The sequence below is a fragment of the Globicephala melas genome, chromosome 11 (genome assembly GCF_963455315.2).
Source record: "Globicephala melas chromosome 11, mGloMel1.2, whole genome shotgun sequence".
Taxonomy (NCBI): Eukaryota; Metazoa; Chordata; class Mammalia; order Artiodactyla; family Delphinidae; genus Globicephala; species Globicephala melas.
This window is the reverse complement of record NC_083324.2, coordinates 80,878,697-80,899,022: the sequence shown is the minus strand read 5'-3', so window position 1 is coordinate 80,899,022 and position 20,326 is coordinate 80,878,697. Positions and strand designations below refer to the sequence as shown.

Genomic DNA, 20,326 nt, shown 5'->3' with positions numbered 1-20,326 from the left:
CATCAGAGACAGTACATTAACAAGCAAGCCGGCACTTCAGGAAAGGCACTCTAGCCAACTCTGGCAGAGAACTCTTGGGGACCAAGTTGGAGGCTATCTGCCTCCTCTCTCTTTACTTCGTTTTCCTTGTTGTCAGCTTTGGGCCACAGTAATTTGACTCTAGACCCTGGGGGATCAAAGGTAAATAGCATTCTTTACTGCAGGACTTCTCAGAGCCTTTAGCATGCTAAATGCATAGCTATGCATCGAGTAGTAGAGAGCCTCATGATTGAGTGAGGGCTTTAAGTCAGCAATGAATCAAGTGTCCACAGATTTACAGGCTTAAACAGAAAAAGAGCAGGTTGATATTTTCGCATATGCTACAGCAACAGACTCCTATACAATAAAACCAATGATGTTTGGAAATATATCACACTCAAAGGTATCTTAAAGCACAGGTTAATGGTAAACATTTTCACCCACTGGTTTTATTACCCTGCCTGCCCCTAGCATTATCCTCTCCTTCCCTACCCCCAATCAGCATTTTGGAAAGCAAAGATGATCTAATTTTACCATTTCACAGCCCCATCCCTGCCATAATACCTCATTGATTCAAGTTAGAGAGTAAGGTTTTATTTAGACTATGGAAGAGATTTCATAAGCCATTTGAATGAACTGGGCTGAATTAATCCAAGTAGCAACTGTCTTACTTCATAACTCCAGTGTCAGTATAGTGGCTGCTGCATAGAAACTTCAAAAAATGGGGAAAGAAATTGGACTTTTTTCCTTTAATACTGAGGACAGAATTTTAAAATGCTGCTTGTTCTGGAATTTTGAAAGTCAAATCAGAAAAACAGCTTGGAAGAGATCATGATCTTCATGTTGTGAATGCCAAAATGTCATGGTAATGATGAAGAATATTAAGCTTAGGGAAGTCCACTTCTGAATATATCACCAGAATGATAAACATCACTTGCTGATTGGTGGTAGCTGCTTGGGGTACTTCTCACTCTGTCACGTGAGTGGGAAGACTGGTGAGTCCTCATATTTTGCTGAGGTTTTTGTTCAGCTGAGTATAGTTTAAAAACAACAAAAAAAAGTGGGAATGATGTAATAAAAGTTCGTTTTTCTCTTAAATAGAAAAGGCCAGAGACAGCAGTCCAGCACTGGTAAGGTGGTTTCATGACATCACTAGGGAACCCAGCTTCTGCCTTTCATGCCATCATTCCTTAAGGTCATCATCCTTGATGGCTGCTGAAGCTCCAGCCATCACATGCAAAATGTGGACAAAAGGCAGAAGGACAAAAGAGACTCCTCCTGGTCAGTCAGCTCCCTTTAAGCAGCCTTCCTGTAAATCACTTCAGCGGTTGTATCATAGGCCAAATCTTAGAAAAGGAAAGCTGGAAAGTGTGTCTTATTCTGGGTTGCAGAATGCCCAGCTGAAAATCAGTCTTCTGTCACTAAGAGTAAAGAGGAGAGTGAAGGCTGAAATAGGCACTTGGGGGCCTTTTATATAGATATATTTTTTTTATTATTTTTGGCTGCGTGGGGTCTTCCATTGCTGCGCGCGGGCTTTCTCTAGTTGAGAGGGGGCTACTCTTTGTTGTGGTGGTGAGCTTCTCATTGTGGTGGCTTCTCTTGCTGCGGAACATGGGCTCTAGGCATGCGCTTAGTTGCTCCACGGCATGTGGGATCTTCCTGGACCAGGAATCAAACCAGGGTCCCCTGCATTGACAGGCAGATTCTTAACCACTGCACCACCGGGGAGGTGCCTGGCACTTAGGAGTCTTTGGCCCACTTCCCACTCGGAACTGAGTGGATGCAAGCTGAGCAGAGCAACAGTTAATACCATTATCTGGAGGAGGACCAAATCAGCAGGAGAAGCAGCTGTAATTTTATGAGAAATTAAAGAATTTCATGGAAAGTCAGTCATGTTCCATTGCTTAGGAAACCATAAAGGTATGTGTCTTTATTCTGCCTTTATGAGTAAAATTAAGTTGATAACAGGGATTTTTCCAAGAGTTTTGAGGGGTGTGCTGAGGTTTGTACCTAAACATTTAGCTCCATATCATAGTTTAAATCTATTTGATTCTGTTCAGTTTAAGGAAAGAACATGGAATATCTTTATTATTCTCATTAAAAAGCAAAGATAATTAAAAGATTCAAAGTATGAACAATTGATATATGCCTTAAATATATGGAAAATTTATTTTGGCTTTCTCTTTTCATGATGATTCCGTAGTATAGGTATTATAAGCATTGTAAGTTCATTGACACCTTAACCTAATTCTTCCTTACGGTTCCAAAGGAAATGGTGTTCTCATCTGTACCCTGGGGCAGATCCATAACCACCTGGGCAAAATTTTGGATACAGATATATTTAAATAACGTGTTTTCCTTATTTATTCCTGAAAATTATAGAAACATTGAACAAAGGGCAAATGTTATAACAGATCTTGACTGGGGTTTTGCTTGCAATGTAAGACATCCTAGACACCCTAAAAGGCAGTTAAAAATCTTTTCAGAGAGCAGAAGTCCAGGAAGACTAACTATTGCAGCAGTATCTTCTACTGGTCAGCCATTTCTGTTTGGGTCTGCTTTTTTTTTTTTTAATTAATTAATTACTTATTGGCTGCGTTGGTCTTCATTGCTGCGCGTGGGCTTTCTCTAGTTGTGGCGAGCGGGGGCTACTCTTCGTTGCCCTTGCGGTGTGCGGGCTTCTCATTGCGGTGGCTTCTCTGGTTGCGGAGCATGGGCTCTAGGCACATGGGCTTCAGTAGTTGTGGCATGTGGTCTCAGTAGTTGTGGCTCACAGGCTCTAGAGCGCAGGCTCAGCAGTTGTGGAGCACAGGCTTAGTTGCTCCGTGGCATGTGGGATCTTCCGGGTCCCCTGCATTGGCAGGCAGATTCTTAACCACTGCGCCACCAGGGAAGTCCCTGGGTCTGCCTTTTTTTTTTTTTTTTTTTTTTTTTGCGGTACGCGGGCCTCTCCCATTGCGGAGCACAGGCTCCAGACGCGCAGGCCCAGCGGCCATGGGTCATAGGCCCAGATGCTCCGCGGCACGTGGGATCCTCCCAGACCGGGGCACGAACCGGCATCTGCTGCATCGGCAGGCGGACTCCCAACCACTGCGCCACCAGGGAAGCCCCCTGGGTCTGGGTCAATTTTGATAGTTTTACTGTCAAAATTGAAAGTCTTTTCACATGTTAATTGGTTGGTAAGTAACATGTTAATTCTGATTTTGAACCGCCATGTTCACCTTGGCTGAATTATTCTATTAGATTCTCCTTTTACTCTTAAACAGCAATGCCCTTAAAAATTAAATAAGGGAGCTGTATATCAAAATTTAAATGCACATGCCCTTTGACAAATAAATTTCAGTGTGTAGTATTTACGCTAGAAATATACTCATAAAACCATGTAAAGATATTCAATGGTGTTCTCTACTTAACAAAGAAAAAATATAGTAGGAATAGTTAAGTAAATTAACCCATACAATGGAATACTAATTAGCTGTTAAAAGATAAAGTGGTATGGAAAGATCTCCAAGCTTTCTTAACTGAAAAAGATAAGGTGCAAAATTATATTGTGATGCCAGAGGTGGTTTAAAATACATACTTATTAAACAGATGTTTAATGAGTGCTACTATGTGGCTGTTAGCGTCCTGGGAAGATATACACAAAATATTAACAATGGTTAAATGGGGAGTGGGATACTTTTCATTTTATAGTTTCTATGCACCTTGTGTTTTAATTGTACATATATGATCTGTATATTTAAGTTTTTAAAATTTGTGCTGCTTGCTGTATTGTAATCGTTATTAATCTGTTCCCCCAGCAGCCTGTGAGGACTCTAAAGACAGAAACTCAGTTTTGTCTTCATCATCGAGTTGGTTTTTAATTGAAATGATTGCAAAAATGAGGGGCAGGCTGGGAACATCCCCATGGCCTGGTGGGGACTCAGCAACTGAGCAGGGCGGGCGGGGGCTGCGGGGGTCCGCCAGGCGCACCAGTGAGACGTGCGGCCGCATTCCTAGAGAGGCATGGAGCCGGCCGGGCTGAGGTTCGGCTGCTCGCGCGGCAGGAGAGGAACTCTGACCCCAGGTCCCGACGGCCGGAAGCGGCAGACGCCCGGGCCCTGCGGGGACAGGCGACTGGCTCATCCCGACTGTGGAGAGCCGGGCCTCCGCCCTCCGGTGGGGCTTTTCACTGGGTCGGCCATGTCTTCGTTGTGCATGTTCCTTGAACTTTTGGTCCGTTAACCAGCAATTAGACAGTCACTCACCGAGTGCCCGCTATATGCCAAGCGCTAGGAGCTGGGGGGCAATCGCAGTAAGATGCGTTCTGGGCCCGTCGCAGGTCCCGGCTACCGACATCCCAGTACATCTACGTGTCTCCGGCAAGACGTTCGCCAGTATTTGTTGAATACCAGGTAAGCCTGGGCTCGCTGAGGTCATGCAAAGATAAACCCCTGTCCTCAAGGGGCAGGGGTGGTGGCGGTGGTGCGGGGTGTGATCCGTAATGCGGGTTGGAGAGGGAAATGGGTTGGTGAGGCAGGTTTGGGCTCACTTCCATGGGAACACCCTCCACCTGAGCGGCTCAGAGGACAGAAGACTGTCTGTACATTAGGTTTGGGGGTGGCATTTGCACGGAGCCTTGGGAATATACCGTTAGAAGACTGGTCGTGGCCATAAACTACAAGGTTGGTGGAACAAATCTGAGTATCAGCTGGCAGTGTTACGAGGCATTTGGGAAGACGATGGCTTTCTTGGAGGTAGGGTCTATGTCTTTTATTATGGGGTTAGCGTTATGCTTGGAAAATGACGTGCTTGATAAATGTTTATCGAGTGACAAACACACAAGTCAAACTCAGTTAAGATCAGATCCTGGGGAGTTTGAATTTAGTTCATCCCGCTTTTTGGTGGGACAGGTGTGTCGAATATGTTTCGAATTGTGCTTTAGGAAATATCGATCCAGTGATGATGGAGTGTGTGGTGCGGCAGGAATACCACACAGAAAATTATTGTAATAGTGAATGTAAATCGTAAAGCAGGAGTAAAAAGGAAGGAGTGGCTGCAAGAGGGGTTGTGGAGGAAGAATTGACTGGACTCAGGGTGATTATATATAATATATGTAAGCTGGTTTTGAGCCTGAATGCATGGAAGGTGGTGGTGATGCCAGTAGAAACTGAAAAATACAGAGTGAGTGCAGCTTTGAGGGGATTCTGATTTCAGTTTGGGATGTGTTGAAATTACAGTGCAGGAGAGGCCCAAGATGTGAGTTTGGAATACGAAAGGCAAGTCAGAGCCAGACAGAGATTTAAGTGTTCTTAGAATAGAGACATATTGAATTTTGATTGAGATCACAAAAGGAACAGGTGAGAAGAGAAACAGAAGTTGAAGTGTTTCTACTGTTTGTTATCTATTGTTACATAAAAAAATAAAGCCCCAAACTTAGTGGCTTAAAACAACCTCAGCTTATTCTTATGATTCTATGGGTTGACTGGGCAGTATTACTGGAGTTACTCATGTGGCTGCTGGTCAATCAGCTGGGGACTGGGCCCAGCTGGGGCTCCGTGGTTCTCTTCCACGTGACCTCTGCATGGCTAGCTTGGGCTTTCTCACAGCATGGAAGTCTCATGGCTGTGTGTCTGGCACTACAAGAGCACTTCCTCTTACATTGTCATTTCTGCCATACTCTATTGGTTAAAACAAGTCACAGGTCAGCACAGACTCAAGGGAAGGAAAAGTAGACTCCACCTCATGATGAGAAAAGTGACAAAATCTCATCATAACAGGTTTTAGGGGATGGAGGCTTTGGAAACAGTCTACCTCACCTACATTTAAGGTGGAGTATTCTGTGAGAAATATGCAGAGATAGATGAACTTTAAGGGTATATTAATCTGTCCATAAAGGCAGCCATCTGGCTCCTCCATGGATCAAATTATCCCTTCCCTCCATCTAAAGTATAAGCTGCTCAAGCATTCTTATTGTTAACCCTTCTTCCCTGGTGTCCCTTACCTTACATCCCTTGCCTCTGGGCTCAACTCCCTTAGGATTCAAGGTGGACTTCTGATTAATTTCACTGATAATATTGACAAGCAGGCTCAGTTTTTGAGCATCACTTAGAGTGGGGACAAAAATATAATATGTTACATAGAGTTTTGAAGCTCTTATAATTTTTATGTTACTGATCAATTCTTATGCTTCAGATGTACATTTGGAAAAACATTTCTGGAGCATAGACCTCAGCTAAGTGAACCTTTTTCTAGCCTTTAAGGTCAACATGGATGAAGCTTCGCCAGGCCCCGCTCCTGAGAATGGAGACAGCCTTGTGAAAGTGAAGGAGGAAGATCCCACATGGGAGCAGATGTGCAGCTCACAGGACAGCAGCTCCCACACTCTGGAGCTTTGCCGCCTGCGCTTCCGGCGGTTCTGCTACCAGGAGGTAACCGGGCCCCGGGAGGCTCTGGCCCAGCTCCAAGAACTTTGCCATCAATGGCTGCGGCCGGAGACCCACACCAAGGAGCAGATCCTGGAGCTGCTGGTGCTGGAGCAGTTCCTGACCATCCTGCCCCAGGAGCTCCAGGCCTGGGTGCAGGTGTATCCTCTGGAGAGCGGGGAAGATGCAGTGACAGTGCTGGAGAATCTAGAGAAAGACACAGGAGACTCAGGACAGCAGGTGGGAAGAGAATGTGTGTGGTGGCCTGGGAGATGTAATGGCGAACATTTGTCTGTTAAGTTTTAACTTTTTACTTTGAAGTAATTTACAACTTATAGAAGTTTTGGGAGAGTAGTACAGAGAACTACTGTGTACTCTTCACCCAGATTCACCAGTTGTTAACATTTGTTACAGGATGTGCCCCTCTCGTGTGCGAGCACGTGCTCCCTCTCTCTCTCTGTATATGTACATATATGTGTACACACACACACACAGGCTCACACATTTTTTTTCTTGAACCATTTGAGATTGGAGTTAGTTGGAGATACCATACCCCTTTATCTCTAAACACTTCGGTGTGTATTTCTGAAGAAGAAAGATATTCTCTTGTATAACCAGAATACATACTATCAAGTTTTGGGAAATTAAAATTTTTATGATACTATCACCTCAACAGTAGTCCTTGTTTAGATACATCCATGATAGCCCAGTAGGATTCTTTATGACAGTTTTGCCCCAATCCAGGATACAGTCCAGCATCACACATTACATTTAGTTGCCGTCTCTTCAGTCTTCTTAGATCTGGAAAGGTTGTTCAGTCTTCCTTTGTCATAACAATGACATTTTTTTTTTTTCTGCGGTACGCAGGCCTCTCACTGCTGTGGCCTCTCCGGTTGCGGAGCACAGGCTCTGGACGCGCAGGCTCAGCGGCCATGGCTCACAGGCCCAGCCGCTTCGCGGCATGTGGGATCTTCCCGGACCGGGGCACGAACCCATGTCCCCTGCATCGGCAGGCGGACTCTCAACCACTGCGCCGCCAGGGAAGCCCAACAATAACATTTTTGAAGAGTACAGACTAGTTATTTTTTGGAATGCCCCTCAATTTGGGTTTGCCTTGTATTTTCTCATGATAAGACCCAGGTTGTGCATTTTGGCTAGAATACCACAGAAGTGACATTGTGGTCTCCTCAGTGCATCACATCAGGAGGCACATGGTGATGGATTGTCCCATTACTGATGAGGTTAAGGTGGTATCTGTCAGGTTTCTCTACTATAAAGTTACCATTTTCCCCTTTGTAATTAATAAGAAATTTGTGGGAGACATTTTGAGACAGTGTACATATCCTATTTCTCATTGAACTTCCACCCACTAGTTAAGCAACCATCTGGATTTTTGTTTTGTTTTTCTAGGCACGGATTTTTGCCTGTCTTGTGTCTCTTCTTTGGCACTATATCCCCAGCACATAGAACAGAGCCTGGCTTTTAGTAAGCATTCAGCCCATATTCATCAAATGAGTGAAGGAAGTCTCTGTCTTGCTACTCTGTCTTGCTGCTGCTTAAGGATTAAATGGAGCTTCTCTGGTGTTCCCTTGAGGATATCCCTAACTGCTGTTGGGTCCAGTTCCCACCAGGATGCCTTTTCTTTTCTTTTCTTTTTTAATATCTTTATTGGAGTATAATTGCTTTTCAGTGTTGTGTTAGTTGCTGCTGTATAACAAAGTGAATCAGCTATATGTATACATATACCCCCATATCTCCTCCCTCTTGTGTCTCCTTCCCACCCCAGGATGCCTTTTCAAAGTGAACCTTTTGTCCCCAGGCTTCTGTCTACACTCAGGGACAGGATATGCACCTACCGGTGACAGAATATCAAGGAACCTCTTTGGAGTGTCAGAGGCCCCAGCTACTGCCTGGGGTAACCACCTTGAAGTGTGAACCCCCAGAGCCCCACCAAGAGGTCGCCCAAGAAGTGAGTGGTGAGTGCCGGAGGGTGAGTTTAGTAAGGACACTGGGAGCAGGCCGCTGGCAGGTGCATGGCCTTCTAAGTAAAGCTTGTTTATCTGTGGGTTTTTTTTGTTGTTGTTGTTAGCCCTATACCTAAGCAAACTTTTAAAAACATTTGGAATTGTAAAATGTTAGAAGTCTAAGATATTCTGATCCAACACCCTTAATAGTTAGGAAAACCAAAACTCAGAGTTTAAGTGACTTGACCAGGGTCAACAGAGGCAGAGTTAAGTCACGTGACCTTCTGACCAAGATTCTCTCTTTACTATATATCTCTATTCCACATTTCTAATTCTACACTTGTGAATATTTTAAATATTTACTTGGTAGCTTTCCATAAATTTGTCTTTTCCCCATGGTAACATTTTCTTCAGTAGCCTCCCTGCCTCTAATCTTTCAGTAATTTACATACAGCTTTAGGTTTAAACAGGTTCTCTCCTTCCTGCACTTGGAGTGTACCCTCCTGTGTGCACGGCTCTCTCACTTTCCGTATCCATCCCAGCTACTGGTTATATTTCAGCTGTGTGCAGTAAGATAGGCCATGCAAAGAAGGCAAAGTCTGCGGCCTGCAGTTTGCAGATGGTTTGAGAACACACAGAAGTATACAGATCGTTCAAAAAGGAGACCTCAGAGCTCTGTAGTGCAATGTTTTTTAACCTTTGTGGTGAGGGATGCTATCATTTTCCCCCAGAATTTATTGAAAAGGATTAACTCTCTTCCCTAGAAAAGGCATACAAAATGACACACACAACTTCATGATTTACCACATTGGTTTACAGTCACCACATTGGTGATCTGTGAATACTGATATTTTGATATTAAGTGCAGAATAAATGGTTCATATAATAAATGATTTAAAAACATTCAAGGGAGATAAAAGAAAATGTATGAGGCTCAGATTACTTGTGATATTTACCCATTGGAGCATAAATAGAACTTGATATTTCCCTACTTACTTGATTGATAGTTCTGTCTTATTTCTTTGGTTATTAAAAACCACCATGACATGAAGCCCAAATGTTTTACGTGAAGAAGTTTAGACGTGGTAGGGAGCCTTACGGCCCTGGGGTTGGGAAAGCTTTCCTGGAGTCATGAGCTTGCATTGAGCCTTGATACATGAGGATTTGCAGTGGAGCAGGCATAGGGTGAGTATTCCCATCTACCTGTGAGATGATGAACATGCATCTGCTGAAATCAGTTTCATCTCATTTTGACTGTGGAGGGGGAGGGGGTAATGAAGAATGGAGGTACTTGTCAGAATGGTGATGATAATTGACAGAAAGATAACAGCGGTCATAGGATATAAGATTCTTTCGTGTGAGCATGAGCTGGCTCTCAGAACTGGACTCCAGCAGCATCTACTGGGCGGAGGGGGGGCTTCTTTGGTTCTCTAGGTCCCCGTGCGATGCGCCACTGCTGTGGTGTGTGTAATCAGGTTGCTCTGTTGTCCTTTAGGAAGCACACCCTGTCATTCTCAAGGGCTTTTTATACCCTCTAAGGCCCTCCCAAATATTCTGGAGATTGGCTAAGGGCCTCCCTGCTTACTAGTCATAACCCAAGCACATTTCTCCAGGATACCTGCGACCAAATGAACTGAAGATCAGTTTCCCAGGCTACCTGCATTCCCTCCTCTCCTGCTAGTATTTTCAATGGGGTACTAAGTCAACCAGCATGACAGGATGGTGGGGTCTGTTTAGGGGAAAGAGTGGGTGGGGGGAATGGGAAGGTCAGTTGGGGCCATTTTATGGGGTGTTTAAATTCAAACCAGGAGGTTTGGACTTTATCATTAAAAAGTTGGGTGCCACTGAAGCCCTTTTTTAAAATCAAAAATATGATTTATAGTGACTGTTATTTGTGTGTATATAGTATTTCATTCTCACCTGTCGTGGAACACTAGATTTAAAATGAAAACTATTGAGTACTTTATTTTTGCCAGTCTCTTAATGCTCAAATGTGATTGATTCTTAGGGTCAGACACATTGTTAAATTTTTGATATGTTGATGGAGAAGTAGAAAAGACCTTGAGATCATTTTATTCATTGCAACTTAAGCCCATTTTCTCTTGTTCTGTCTTTGGCAGAGATATAGAGCAACAGATCAGTGTGGTATTTGTAGTGAACTTTAATATGTTTGAAAACATTCCTCCGCCTTCTTCCCAGGCTTAACCCTAATGCTTTTCCACCTCAGGAGGATTATAAGAGGCAAACACAGAGTCTGATCTGACCTTTGCTCTCTCAAATTTCCCATTGCTGTTGCTCTCTTTCCTCACTGCATTATACCGTTGCCCCCTTCCATTCTCTCTTGCCATCCTGCCCCTCCTCGGCTTAGCCCTTTCTCTGACAGCAGACCTGCTTTACACTGCGCTTTTTAAGCTGTTGGTTGTTTGGCATATATGCATTGTGGGGAGGTAAGGTAGTAACAGTGAATCAGGGGCAAGGCTATTTTATTGTCCTAGCAAGCCTTATTTGCTCTAGATACGAAACAACAGCAACAGAAAGATTATACAGTGATCCACTGTGTCTGGAGCAAGGAAAAGTGGCACTATGTTCTGTGTTATATTTTGGGTTAGAATTATCCCCTGTGCTCTTCATTTAGTAATTTTGGGCTCCTTATATTGTTGCCATCTTGAAAAATAATGATACATTACCTTGTGTGGGGTCTTACAACTTACAGAGGGCTTTTACAGAGAGTTTTTATGTTACCTCAATCTTCATTAACCTTGTAAAGTAGACTGTGTTCTCCCCATTGTACAGATAAGGAATTGGAAAGAATCTTTTTAAGTAACAGTGCAGTGCCTGGCACCTTGCAATCATTATGACTGTCTGAATTATTGTTACAGTTTCCAGTGTGGCAGATTCTCAAAAGTTCTCCTAGCTCAGGGTTAGCATCTTTTCTATGTATGTATGTATGACTGTTTTTGTGTGTGTGTGACTTTTTTTTACTGATGTAAAGTTGATTTACAATGTTGTGTACATGTATGACTTTATTTTTTTAGAGCAGTTTTATGTTAAGCAAAATTGGAAGAAAGGTACAGAGATTTCTCATCTACCCCCTGCCTCCCTCCATACGTTGCCTCCCCCATTATCAACTCTATTTTTTGTATCTTTATTTTCTCTTTTCATCTTCCTCTTATCTGCTTTCCTGTTTCCCCTTTGCCTTCTCTCTCTGTTCTCCGCTTCTTTTCTTTCTTCTTTGTTCTCTGGTTAATGTTTCCTTTATCACCAAGTTCTGCCTTCCCTCTCCTTATTTTCATCAATGATTTCTAATTTTTCTTTATGAATGTGAAAGTGCATCACTGTAGAGCACCTCATGAGTTCATAAACACCACTTATTTTGTGGGTAGGGACCCTAAAGTTTTAGAATTTTAGAATTCTGAAAGAATGAAAGCAGATATGATGTTCTAGCGTAAGATCTGTATCTTAGTTCCTGGATGTTTAACAAACATAAGAAGAGTTGGGGTCTGGGTCGCCCACAAAGGGCTCTCTCCTAAAAGCCATTGTGTCTCATTCAGGACTCTTGTCTCTTCCTTCCACAGGGCCTGCTCCCCAGGGACCAGCCCCTCCCCAGGAAGAGAATCCCAGAGACCAGGGGTTTAACTCAGCCAGGTCCCAGGTGAGCATGGTGCCCGGGCTATGCGAACCTCAGTCGCAGCCCTGCTTCCCTCAATCACCTGTCCCTGCCCTTTTCTTGGCTCACACTGCTCACCCTGGAGCCTTCCAGGTGGCACCGTCCCTCTGCCTTCACCTTGTCACAGAATATCACAGACCACTTATGCCTCATCCGGGGAGCTCACATAGATCACATAGATTATGCAGTGGCCTCATTCCATACCGTATGCAGGAGGCACATCCAGATCTCAAGGTATGAGAATAAGGGGCAGAGTTAGGCCCTTGGTTTCAGAAAGTGCCTCTACTCATCTGATGCTCAGTGACTGATGTTTTATCTTTTGAGGGGGTCTCTGGTTTCTCTCCCCAGTCTGAGAAGCAGTACTCTTCCTCATGTTACCTTATAGTCCCAGTGTTCTGCACATACCCAATTAATATTTGGTGATGATAATGGAAATTCTGTGTATCCAAGGCAAAACTTCACATCTTCACAAAATAGACTCTTGGTTTTTTTCCCCCTTATTCTCTTAGTGGTCCAATCATTTTCCTAGTCATTTAGTTAAAAAATATTTAAGTCTCCTATTTCCTCACTGTGACTTTTTTTTTTTTTTTGGCGGTATGTGGGTCTCTCACTGTTGTGGCCTCTCCCGCTGTGCAGCACAGGCTCCGGACATGCAGGCTCAGCGGCCATGGCTCACGGGCCCAGCCGCTCCGCAGCATGTGGGATCTTCCCAGACTGGGGCACAAACCCGCGGCCCCCGCATCGGCAGGCGGACTCCCAACCACTGCGCCACCAGGGAAGCCCCACTCTGTGACTTTTAATTTGTTCTTAATCCTATCAGACCCAGTGCCTCCTGTTCTTAACAAATACTTCACCTTCCTGAAAAGAAATGTATAGCAAGTAAAACTTACCTATATGTATATTTAAATCAATATAATTATCTAAAATGCTATATAATGGAGAAACAAAAAGCAATTTATTAAAAAAAAAAGTATTTCAAAAATGTAGGGCTTCCCTGGTGGCGCAGTGGTTGAGAGTCCGCCTGCCGATGCAGGGGAAGTGGGTTCATGCCCCGGTCTGGGAAGGTCCCACATGCCGCGGAGCGGCTGGGCCTGTGAGCCATGGCCGCTGAGCCTGCGCGTCCAGAGCCTGTGCTCCGCAACGGGAGAAGCCACAACAGTGAGAGGCCCGCGTACCGCAAAAAAAAAAAAAAAAAGCAAATGTTTGTACATGATCACACCAAGAAATAACAAAGTAGTTAAACGTTTGCACTGATGTGTAATCATTAGGTTTGAATTAAGGAGGAATAAGAAGATCAAAAGGCTAGGAAAATGAAAGGGCAGAGATGTGGGTGGACAGTAGAATGAAACTAGCATTGAGTCGAATAATGAAAGACCAGCCAGAGAAAGAGAAAAATAACATTAATTGAAGTAGACCTAAGATGAAGTTATGGCTTGTATTGTGTCCCGAAAAGATATATTGAAGTCCTAACCCCAGGTACCTATGACTGTGATCTGATTTGGAAATAGATTCTTTGTAGATGTAATCAAGTTAAGATGAGGTCCTACTGGAGGAGGGTGGGCCCAGCATCCGACGGTCGATGTCCTTATAAGAAGGCCATGTGAAGACAGGGAGACACACAGGGAGAAGGCCATGTGACGGCAGAGGCAGAGACTGGAGTGATGCATCTACCAGCCAAGGAACACTCAGGACTGCTGACAACCCACAGAAGCTGAGAGAGGCAGGACAGTCGTCCCTTAGACCTTCGGAGAGAGCAGGGCCCTGCTGGTTGGCTTGGTTCGACTGGTCTGCAGTGTGGTGTTCAACACCCTTCACACCTAGACCCCTTATCCTTACCACAGTGAAGACTGAGAGGCCATTTTTTGCCTTTTTAGACATCAGTGAAGACTGAGGAAGCAGCAGCCCAGGCCCTTGTCCCAGAGCAGTGGCCACATCTGAGTCTGGCCCAGAGGAACCTCTATGGAAACTCGGCTCAGGAGAAGGTTACAAACATCAGTCTGATGCGTAAGGACAGGCCTCTGGCTGGTCCCCAGCTGTGCTCACCTTTCCCATCATTAACCCTGACTCGGCCCTTGTGAACCCACATTTCCTACATGCCCTCACCCTTCCTTCCCCTTCTTCTGGCCTCTGCTTCCATACTTCTCTCAGCCCCTGCCATTTTGAATCCTGCCCAGTCCCCTTATCTTCTTCTGTTGCTACTCACTACTGATTCTTGCTGTTATCTTCTCTCATCATGATTCCCTCAACATCTCCTCCTCTGCTCCCTTTTTTCTTCCCTTTTCAAGGGTCCCATATAATTTGTCATTTTCAGACATCCCTTAATATCTGAAAGTTCCACAAACACCTCTGCCTGATCCCTTCTTTATCTCAGAGGAAGTTTTCTTCACTCTCTGTGAGCACTACTGTCTATATGTAATATGCTTTGCCCTGTTAGATACTCTCCCCTGCAAATTGACCTTTCTTATTATCTTCCCATACTCTGCCACATGTTTAGGACTGTTGTGACTGCACTCCTGGTACACCTGTTGATTTTTTGTTTGTTTTAATTTGGAACATCCTATTCCTTACCCTAGAGATTGTTTTTCTAGATTCAGGCAACAAATGACATTTAAATTATTAACATATTATTTTAGCTGAAGAAGTTGTAACTAAAGATGGATTGTTTAACACAAAGCAAGAAACTTCTGAAGAAATGGAACGAGGTGCTGAGGTCTCAGGAATACCCAACAGGTGAGTGTCCATGGTCCTAAGTAGAACAAATCCTATAGCTGTGAGAAGAAATTGAAATGAAACTAGAGAAACCAGTTGGTAAAAGCCTGCTTCCCTGGAATAATACAGAAAGAGTAACGCTCACTTCTGTGATCATAGGAGGTCCCACGCCAAGGAGGTGACCTGTCAGTATATCACAATTATACAAAACTTCCATTTGGTACACGGTTGCCTCCAAGAATCCTCTCTGACTCAGTTTACCTTGCCTGATCACTCTTCCCCTGGCTCCTTTATGTCGTGGGGCTACAGATACTGAAGCCAGAAAGAAAAGAAGATAGAGAAGCAGAGGATTTAGACAAGAGAGTGAGGTCTGCAGGTAAGGTTTGTTGCCATGATGGTTAAGAAAGAAATATCATCAGACCTGGAAGAGGACTTGGGAAGACAGGTAGGGTATCTTCGACCTCCATTAGGAGAATCCTGAGCAAGGATTAAAAGGAGAGTAGCTGATGACAAAGGACAAATTAAAGGTAGTAGTGGGTGCTTAATGAGTGTTGGTTGTGGAATGAATGTCTAGCATAGGTGCTCCTAAAGCAGAAAGAGAGGGACCGGATCATGAGCAAAGGTTGGGTTCTGGTGAGGCCATTAACTCCTTGGAGACGTGAGGAAAGAAGAAAAAGGAAACAGTGTGCGATAATTACACTGAAGAGTAGGGCAGGGGATGAGGATTCTCCTTATTGACATTTGTTCATCTTAGGGAAACAGGGAGCTAAATCTCAGTTAAAAGAGAAATGTCTTGAAGCCTAAGAAGAGAAGTAAGATCTTTCATAAAGCTGGTGAACTCCGAGCCAAGCTGCACTAAAGTAAGAGAAAGAACACTGTGACTTAGCTCAGAGTTATAACTGGAGAATAGGAACCTGCTGTTGTGTCTGTCAGGTACGTTTACATCAGGTAACTGAAACCATCACTCACAGTGCCTCCGAGAATCAAGATACCTTACTGTTTCACATGACAAGAAGTCTGAAGGGGTAGGATGTTCTAGGTTTGGTGTTCCATCATGATGTCAGAGACTGAGTGTACCCCCCCCGCACCCCCAGCAACCTCCCCCCTCATTCAGCAAGCATTTTATCACTCATATTCAGTCATGTATAAGACAGAGACCCTACCTTCAATAAGTCACATGAGGGTACAGCAGATGAGAAAACACAGAACACAATGCAGTATGATGACGTGCCCTGTAGCTATGACAGAGCTTGCAGGAGAGGACCCAACAGAGATCTGGATACTGGAGAAGACCTCCCAGAAGAGGTAACATTTGAAACAAGCCCTGATGAGTAAGCAGGAATTTACCAGCTAAAGAGGAGGTGGATCAGAGAGAGGCAGAGAAAGAAAATGCAAATGCCTAGAGAGGACAGGAGAAGACTAGGAGAGAAGAGTTACAGGAGCCACAGAAGATCATTTTATTATTTTATTTATTTAGCCGCGCTGGGTCTTAGCTGCGGCATGCAGGATCTTCATTGCCGCATGCAGGATCTTTTAGTTACGGCATGCGGGATCTAGTTCCCTGACCAGGGATCGAACCCGGGCCCCCCTGCATTGGGACTGCAGAGTCTTAACCGCTGGACCACTAGGGACGTCCCAGAGGATCATTTTAAAGAGCAAGTTTCTGCTTGAAAAATTCTGGGTCCTCTTTGGAGTAGGAAAGGAAGTCATGTTTGGAGATAGACTGGTAGATTTGAGAAGAGTGATGAAACACCTGTTGTGGGGAACAGGGAAGAAAGGGACGAGAGGACATGAGAAGGATTTCTGGGCAGTGTTGAGTAACTAGGTGAGTTTTGGAGACCATCATATTTAGCAGTGTCAGTCTACCTCGTTGTTTGATTTCTCTGGCACTACTCACTCCTGGGTGAGGAACAGAGACGACTAAGTATGGGGTTGATCTGGTGCTGAGTTTTGCTGGCCCACCACTACAGAAGGACACTGGGGCAGGGTGATTGATGATCCTGGCAAGAGAAGGACTAAGGTGGTGATGGATCACGAGATCTAGACAGAATAGGAAGGGAGGTAAAAGCAGGAGGAAACGGAGGAGTCAGAGTGAGATGGAAGAACAGGTGTTGTGGGACAAGAGTGCAAGGAGGCTAGAGTGAAAAGGAATTGGCTACAGAGTGAGCTCTTGGAGTTCAGTTTTCACCAGTGGAAAGTTCAGTGTAGTGACAGGATTCAAGCAGGGCCCCTGAAGTTGAAGATGTTAGGGAACTCTAAGATGGATCTACTGAATGGATCATACATGCAGACATTAAAGACACCCAGGATGATAAATGCTCTAAGCAAACAAGTATATATAGTGTAAATTATATTACAACATACTCTTTTCACTGCTTTTTCCTCCCTTATGTCTTCTTAAATTGGTCTAATTTAATGTACCAACAGGACATTTGTAAATGACATGCATATTTCTAGAATTAAAGAAGTTTGTGTAAAATAATACTTTCTATCTTAGTAACTTCAGCTGTTTCCTTGAAAACTGCATAAAAATCAGTCCAAGGGCAATAAGTTTGAGTTTCTCTTTTGTTTCTCCCCAGAAACAGTGCATCCACCAGATGAATGCAGAACTAGGGGAGGCTAAGTTGTTCCATGTTCAGAAATTCTGTGAGAGGTGAGGGGGCTCAGTAAATAACAACCCATTTCCTTGTCCAAATTCAGAACCAATTGATAGAGACACAGGAGTAAAACAGATGATTCTGGAAACCTCTGCTTTATGACTGACACAAGCTAGACTGATAAAGCCACTCAGAGGCAGAGCTAAGTGGCCGCATAGTGACAGCAGACCCTCCCCGCACATAGGCCTTCCTGATGCATCTTGGGGGAAAAAGGAACATGGAATGTCTGCAACTGGCTTCTGAAGAGGACAGCCCAGTTCTTTCTCCCAGATTCAACAATTAGTTAAGTCATGAGGAGTGAGTGGGAAGTGAGAAGAGGCCAGAAATGTTCAGTCTGGCCAAAGCCCTCCCCATGGAAACATGAGGAGTGAGAAGGAAGTATTCCCCACAAAAGAATCCTTAGGCGTCAGTGGATTTATCCTGTATCAGTGAATGAGACAGAATTTTTATAGCATACATTCTTTTTTCTTTCCCAGAGATTGGGTACCCCAGGCCCCTTGTAGTACCCCTGTTCCTGCTGAAAGAACAGTTGCGCGTTTGAACACTCTGAAGGACTGTCACCCTGCTGACTTGTGGGCTCGGATGCACATCTCATCCCTGGAATATGCTGCAGGAGACATTACCCGAAAAGGGAGAAAAAAAGACAAAGCTCGAGTGAGTGAACTGCTCCAAGGCCTCGCATTTTCTGGTGATTCAGATGTGGAAGAGGATGACGAGCCTGAGACTCCACCTGCTCCAAAAAGACCAAAGGTGTCAAGTGTCCCAGAGAAGAACTGGACTAAAAGAGACATTAAACCCAACTTTCCAAGCTGGTCAGCACTGGATTCTGGACTTTTGAATCTCAAGAGTGAAAAGTTGAACCCAGTGGAGCTCTTTGAGTTATTTTTTGATGATGAAACATTCAACTTGATTGTCAGTGAAACCAATAATTATGCTTCTCAGAAAAATGTCAACTTGGAAGTCACAGTTCAGGAAATGAGGTGTGTGCTTGGTGTCCTGCTTTTGAGTGGCCTTGTGAGGCGTCCCAGAAGGGGAATGTATTGGGAAATGTCTGATGCCGATCAGAACCTGGTTAGAGATTCAATCAGAAGGGACAGATTTGAATTGATTTTCTCATACCTGCATTTTGCAGATAATAGCCACCTAGATCAAAATGATAAGTTTACAAAATTGAGGCCTCTCATAAAGCAAATGAATAAAAATTTTCTCCTGTATGCTCCCCTTGAAGAATACTATTGTCTTGATAAGACAATGTGTGAGTGCTTTGATAGTGACCAGTTCCTGAATGGGAAACCTATTAGAATTGGCTATAAAGTCTGGTGTGGTACAACCACACAGGGTTATCTGGTTTGGTTTGAGCCCTATCAAGAAGAGTCAACTATGATGGCAGGTAAGGATCTTGATCTTGGTTTAGGTGGAAATCTAGTGATGAATTTTGCTGATGTTCTTTTAGAGAGAGGTCACTATCCCTATCACCTGTGTTTTGATAGCTTCTTTACAAGTGTCAAATTGATGTCAGCCTTGAAGAAGAAAGGGGTGAGGGCAACAGGAACAATTCGTGAGAGCAGGACTGAAAAATGTCCCCTGATGAGTGCAGAACATATGAAAAAAATGCAGAAGGGGTATTTCGATTTCCGAGTAGAAGAAAATGATGAGATAATTCTGTGTCATTGGCATGGTGATGATATTATCAGTCTGTGCTCCAACGCTGTTGGCATAGAGCCAGTCAATGAGATATGTTGTTTTGCCGATGACAAGGAGATCCCTCAGATAAGTCAGCCTTCCATAGTGAAACTGTATGATGAATGCAGGGAAGGCGTAGCTAAAATGGAACAGATCATTTCCAAATATAGGGTGAGAATAAGAGGCAAGAAATGGTACTCAGTTTTGGTGAGCTACATGATTGATGTAGCCATGAGCAATGCATGGCACCTGCACAGAGCCTGTAACCCAGGTGCCTCTCTAGAACTTGGGGATTTTCGGAGAGATGTTGCCCATTTCTACTTGGCACATAATGCAAATATGTCAGATTAAGGCAGGTAAAACAGATACAATGCAGATATTAGTAAGACACAGAAAAATCAAAACTACATCAGATTGTACCCAAAACAAACCTGATGTATGTATACAGTGAAATTATTAATTAAATGACTAATATTTCTTTTAAAAAATCTATGTAGAGTTTCAAAAACTGTTATAACAATGTTAATGATCTGTAAAAATGTTGAAATCTATTGGTATCTTTTTCTAGGTCTAATTTTGATATCAAATGTGGGAACTCCTTTATTAGTTGAATTGAATTGATTAATTTGTGCATTTAAAGAATGAAATCCTGCCTCCTTTTCTTTTTTTCCTGGTAGTTTTCTCTGGGGAATGCCTTTTTTTTTTTCTTTTTTTGGCTGCGTTGGGTCTTCGTTGCTGCGCAGGGACTTGCTCTAGTTGCGGCGAGTGGGAGCTACTCTTCATTATGGTGCGTGGGCTTCTCATTGCGGTGGCTTTTCTTGTTGTGGAGCACAGGCTCTAGGCACACAGGCTTCAGTAGTTGTGGCACATGGGCTTAGTTGCTCCACAGCATGTGGGATCTTCCCGGACCAGGGCTTGAACCTGTGTCACCTGCACTGGCAGGTGGATTCTTAACCACTGCACCACGAGGGAAGCCCCGGGAATGCCATTTTAAAATGCAGGCAGAATTTAATGCCATCCCTATCAAATTACCCATTAACACTTTTCACAGAACTAGAATAAATAAACCTAAAATTTATATGGAATCATAAAAGACCCAGAATTACCAAAGCAATGCTGAGGAAAAAAAACAAAGTTGGAGGCATAACCCTCCCAGACTTCAGACAATACTACAAAGCTACAGTAATCAAAACAGTGTCATACTGGCGCAAAAGCAGACACATG

General features: G+C 43.9%; 1 protein-coding gene across 4 annotated transcripts; it reads left to right on the top strand.

Moving 5' to 3' along the window:
• The first annotated feature begins 51 nt into the window (after positions 1-51).
• Positions 52-19,749, top strand: PGBD1 (piggyBac transposable element derived 1). Of its 4 annotated transcripts, XM_070046746.1 has the most exons (8): positions 52-180; positions 4,340-4,412; positions 6,253-6,662; positions 8,242-8,398; positions 11,962-12,038; positions 13,928-14,057; positions 14,687-14,783; positions 17,896-19,749. In XM_070046746.1, exons 3-8 carry the CDS (start codon positions 6,267-6,269, stop codon positions 19,451-19,453), a joined length of 2,415 nt encoding a protein of 804 aa, XP_069902847.1. In that variant the 5' UTR covers positions 52-180; positions 4,340-4,412; positions 6,253-6,266; the 3' UTR covers positions 19,454-19,749. The 4 variants fall into 4 exon arrangements, with proteins under 4 accessions (XP_069902847.1, XP_030705546.1, XP_060164149.1 ...); XM_030849686.3 differs by lacking the exon at positions 52-180 and having other exon boundaries at positions 4,069-4,412; XM_060308166.2 differs by lacking the exons at positions 52-180; positions 4,340-4,412 and having other exon boundaries at positions 4,430-6,662.
• Positions 19,750-20,326: the final 577 nt, after the last annotated feature.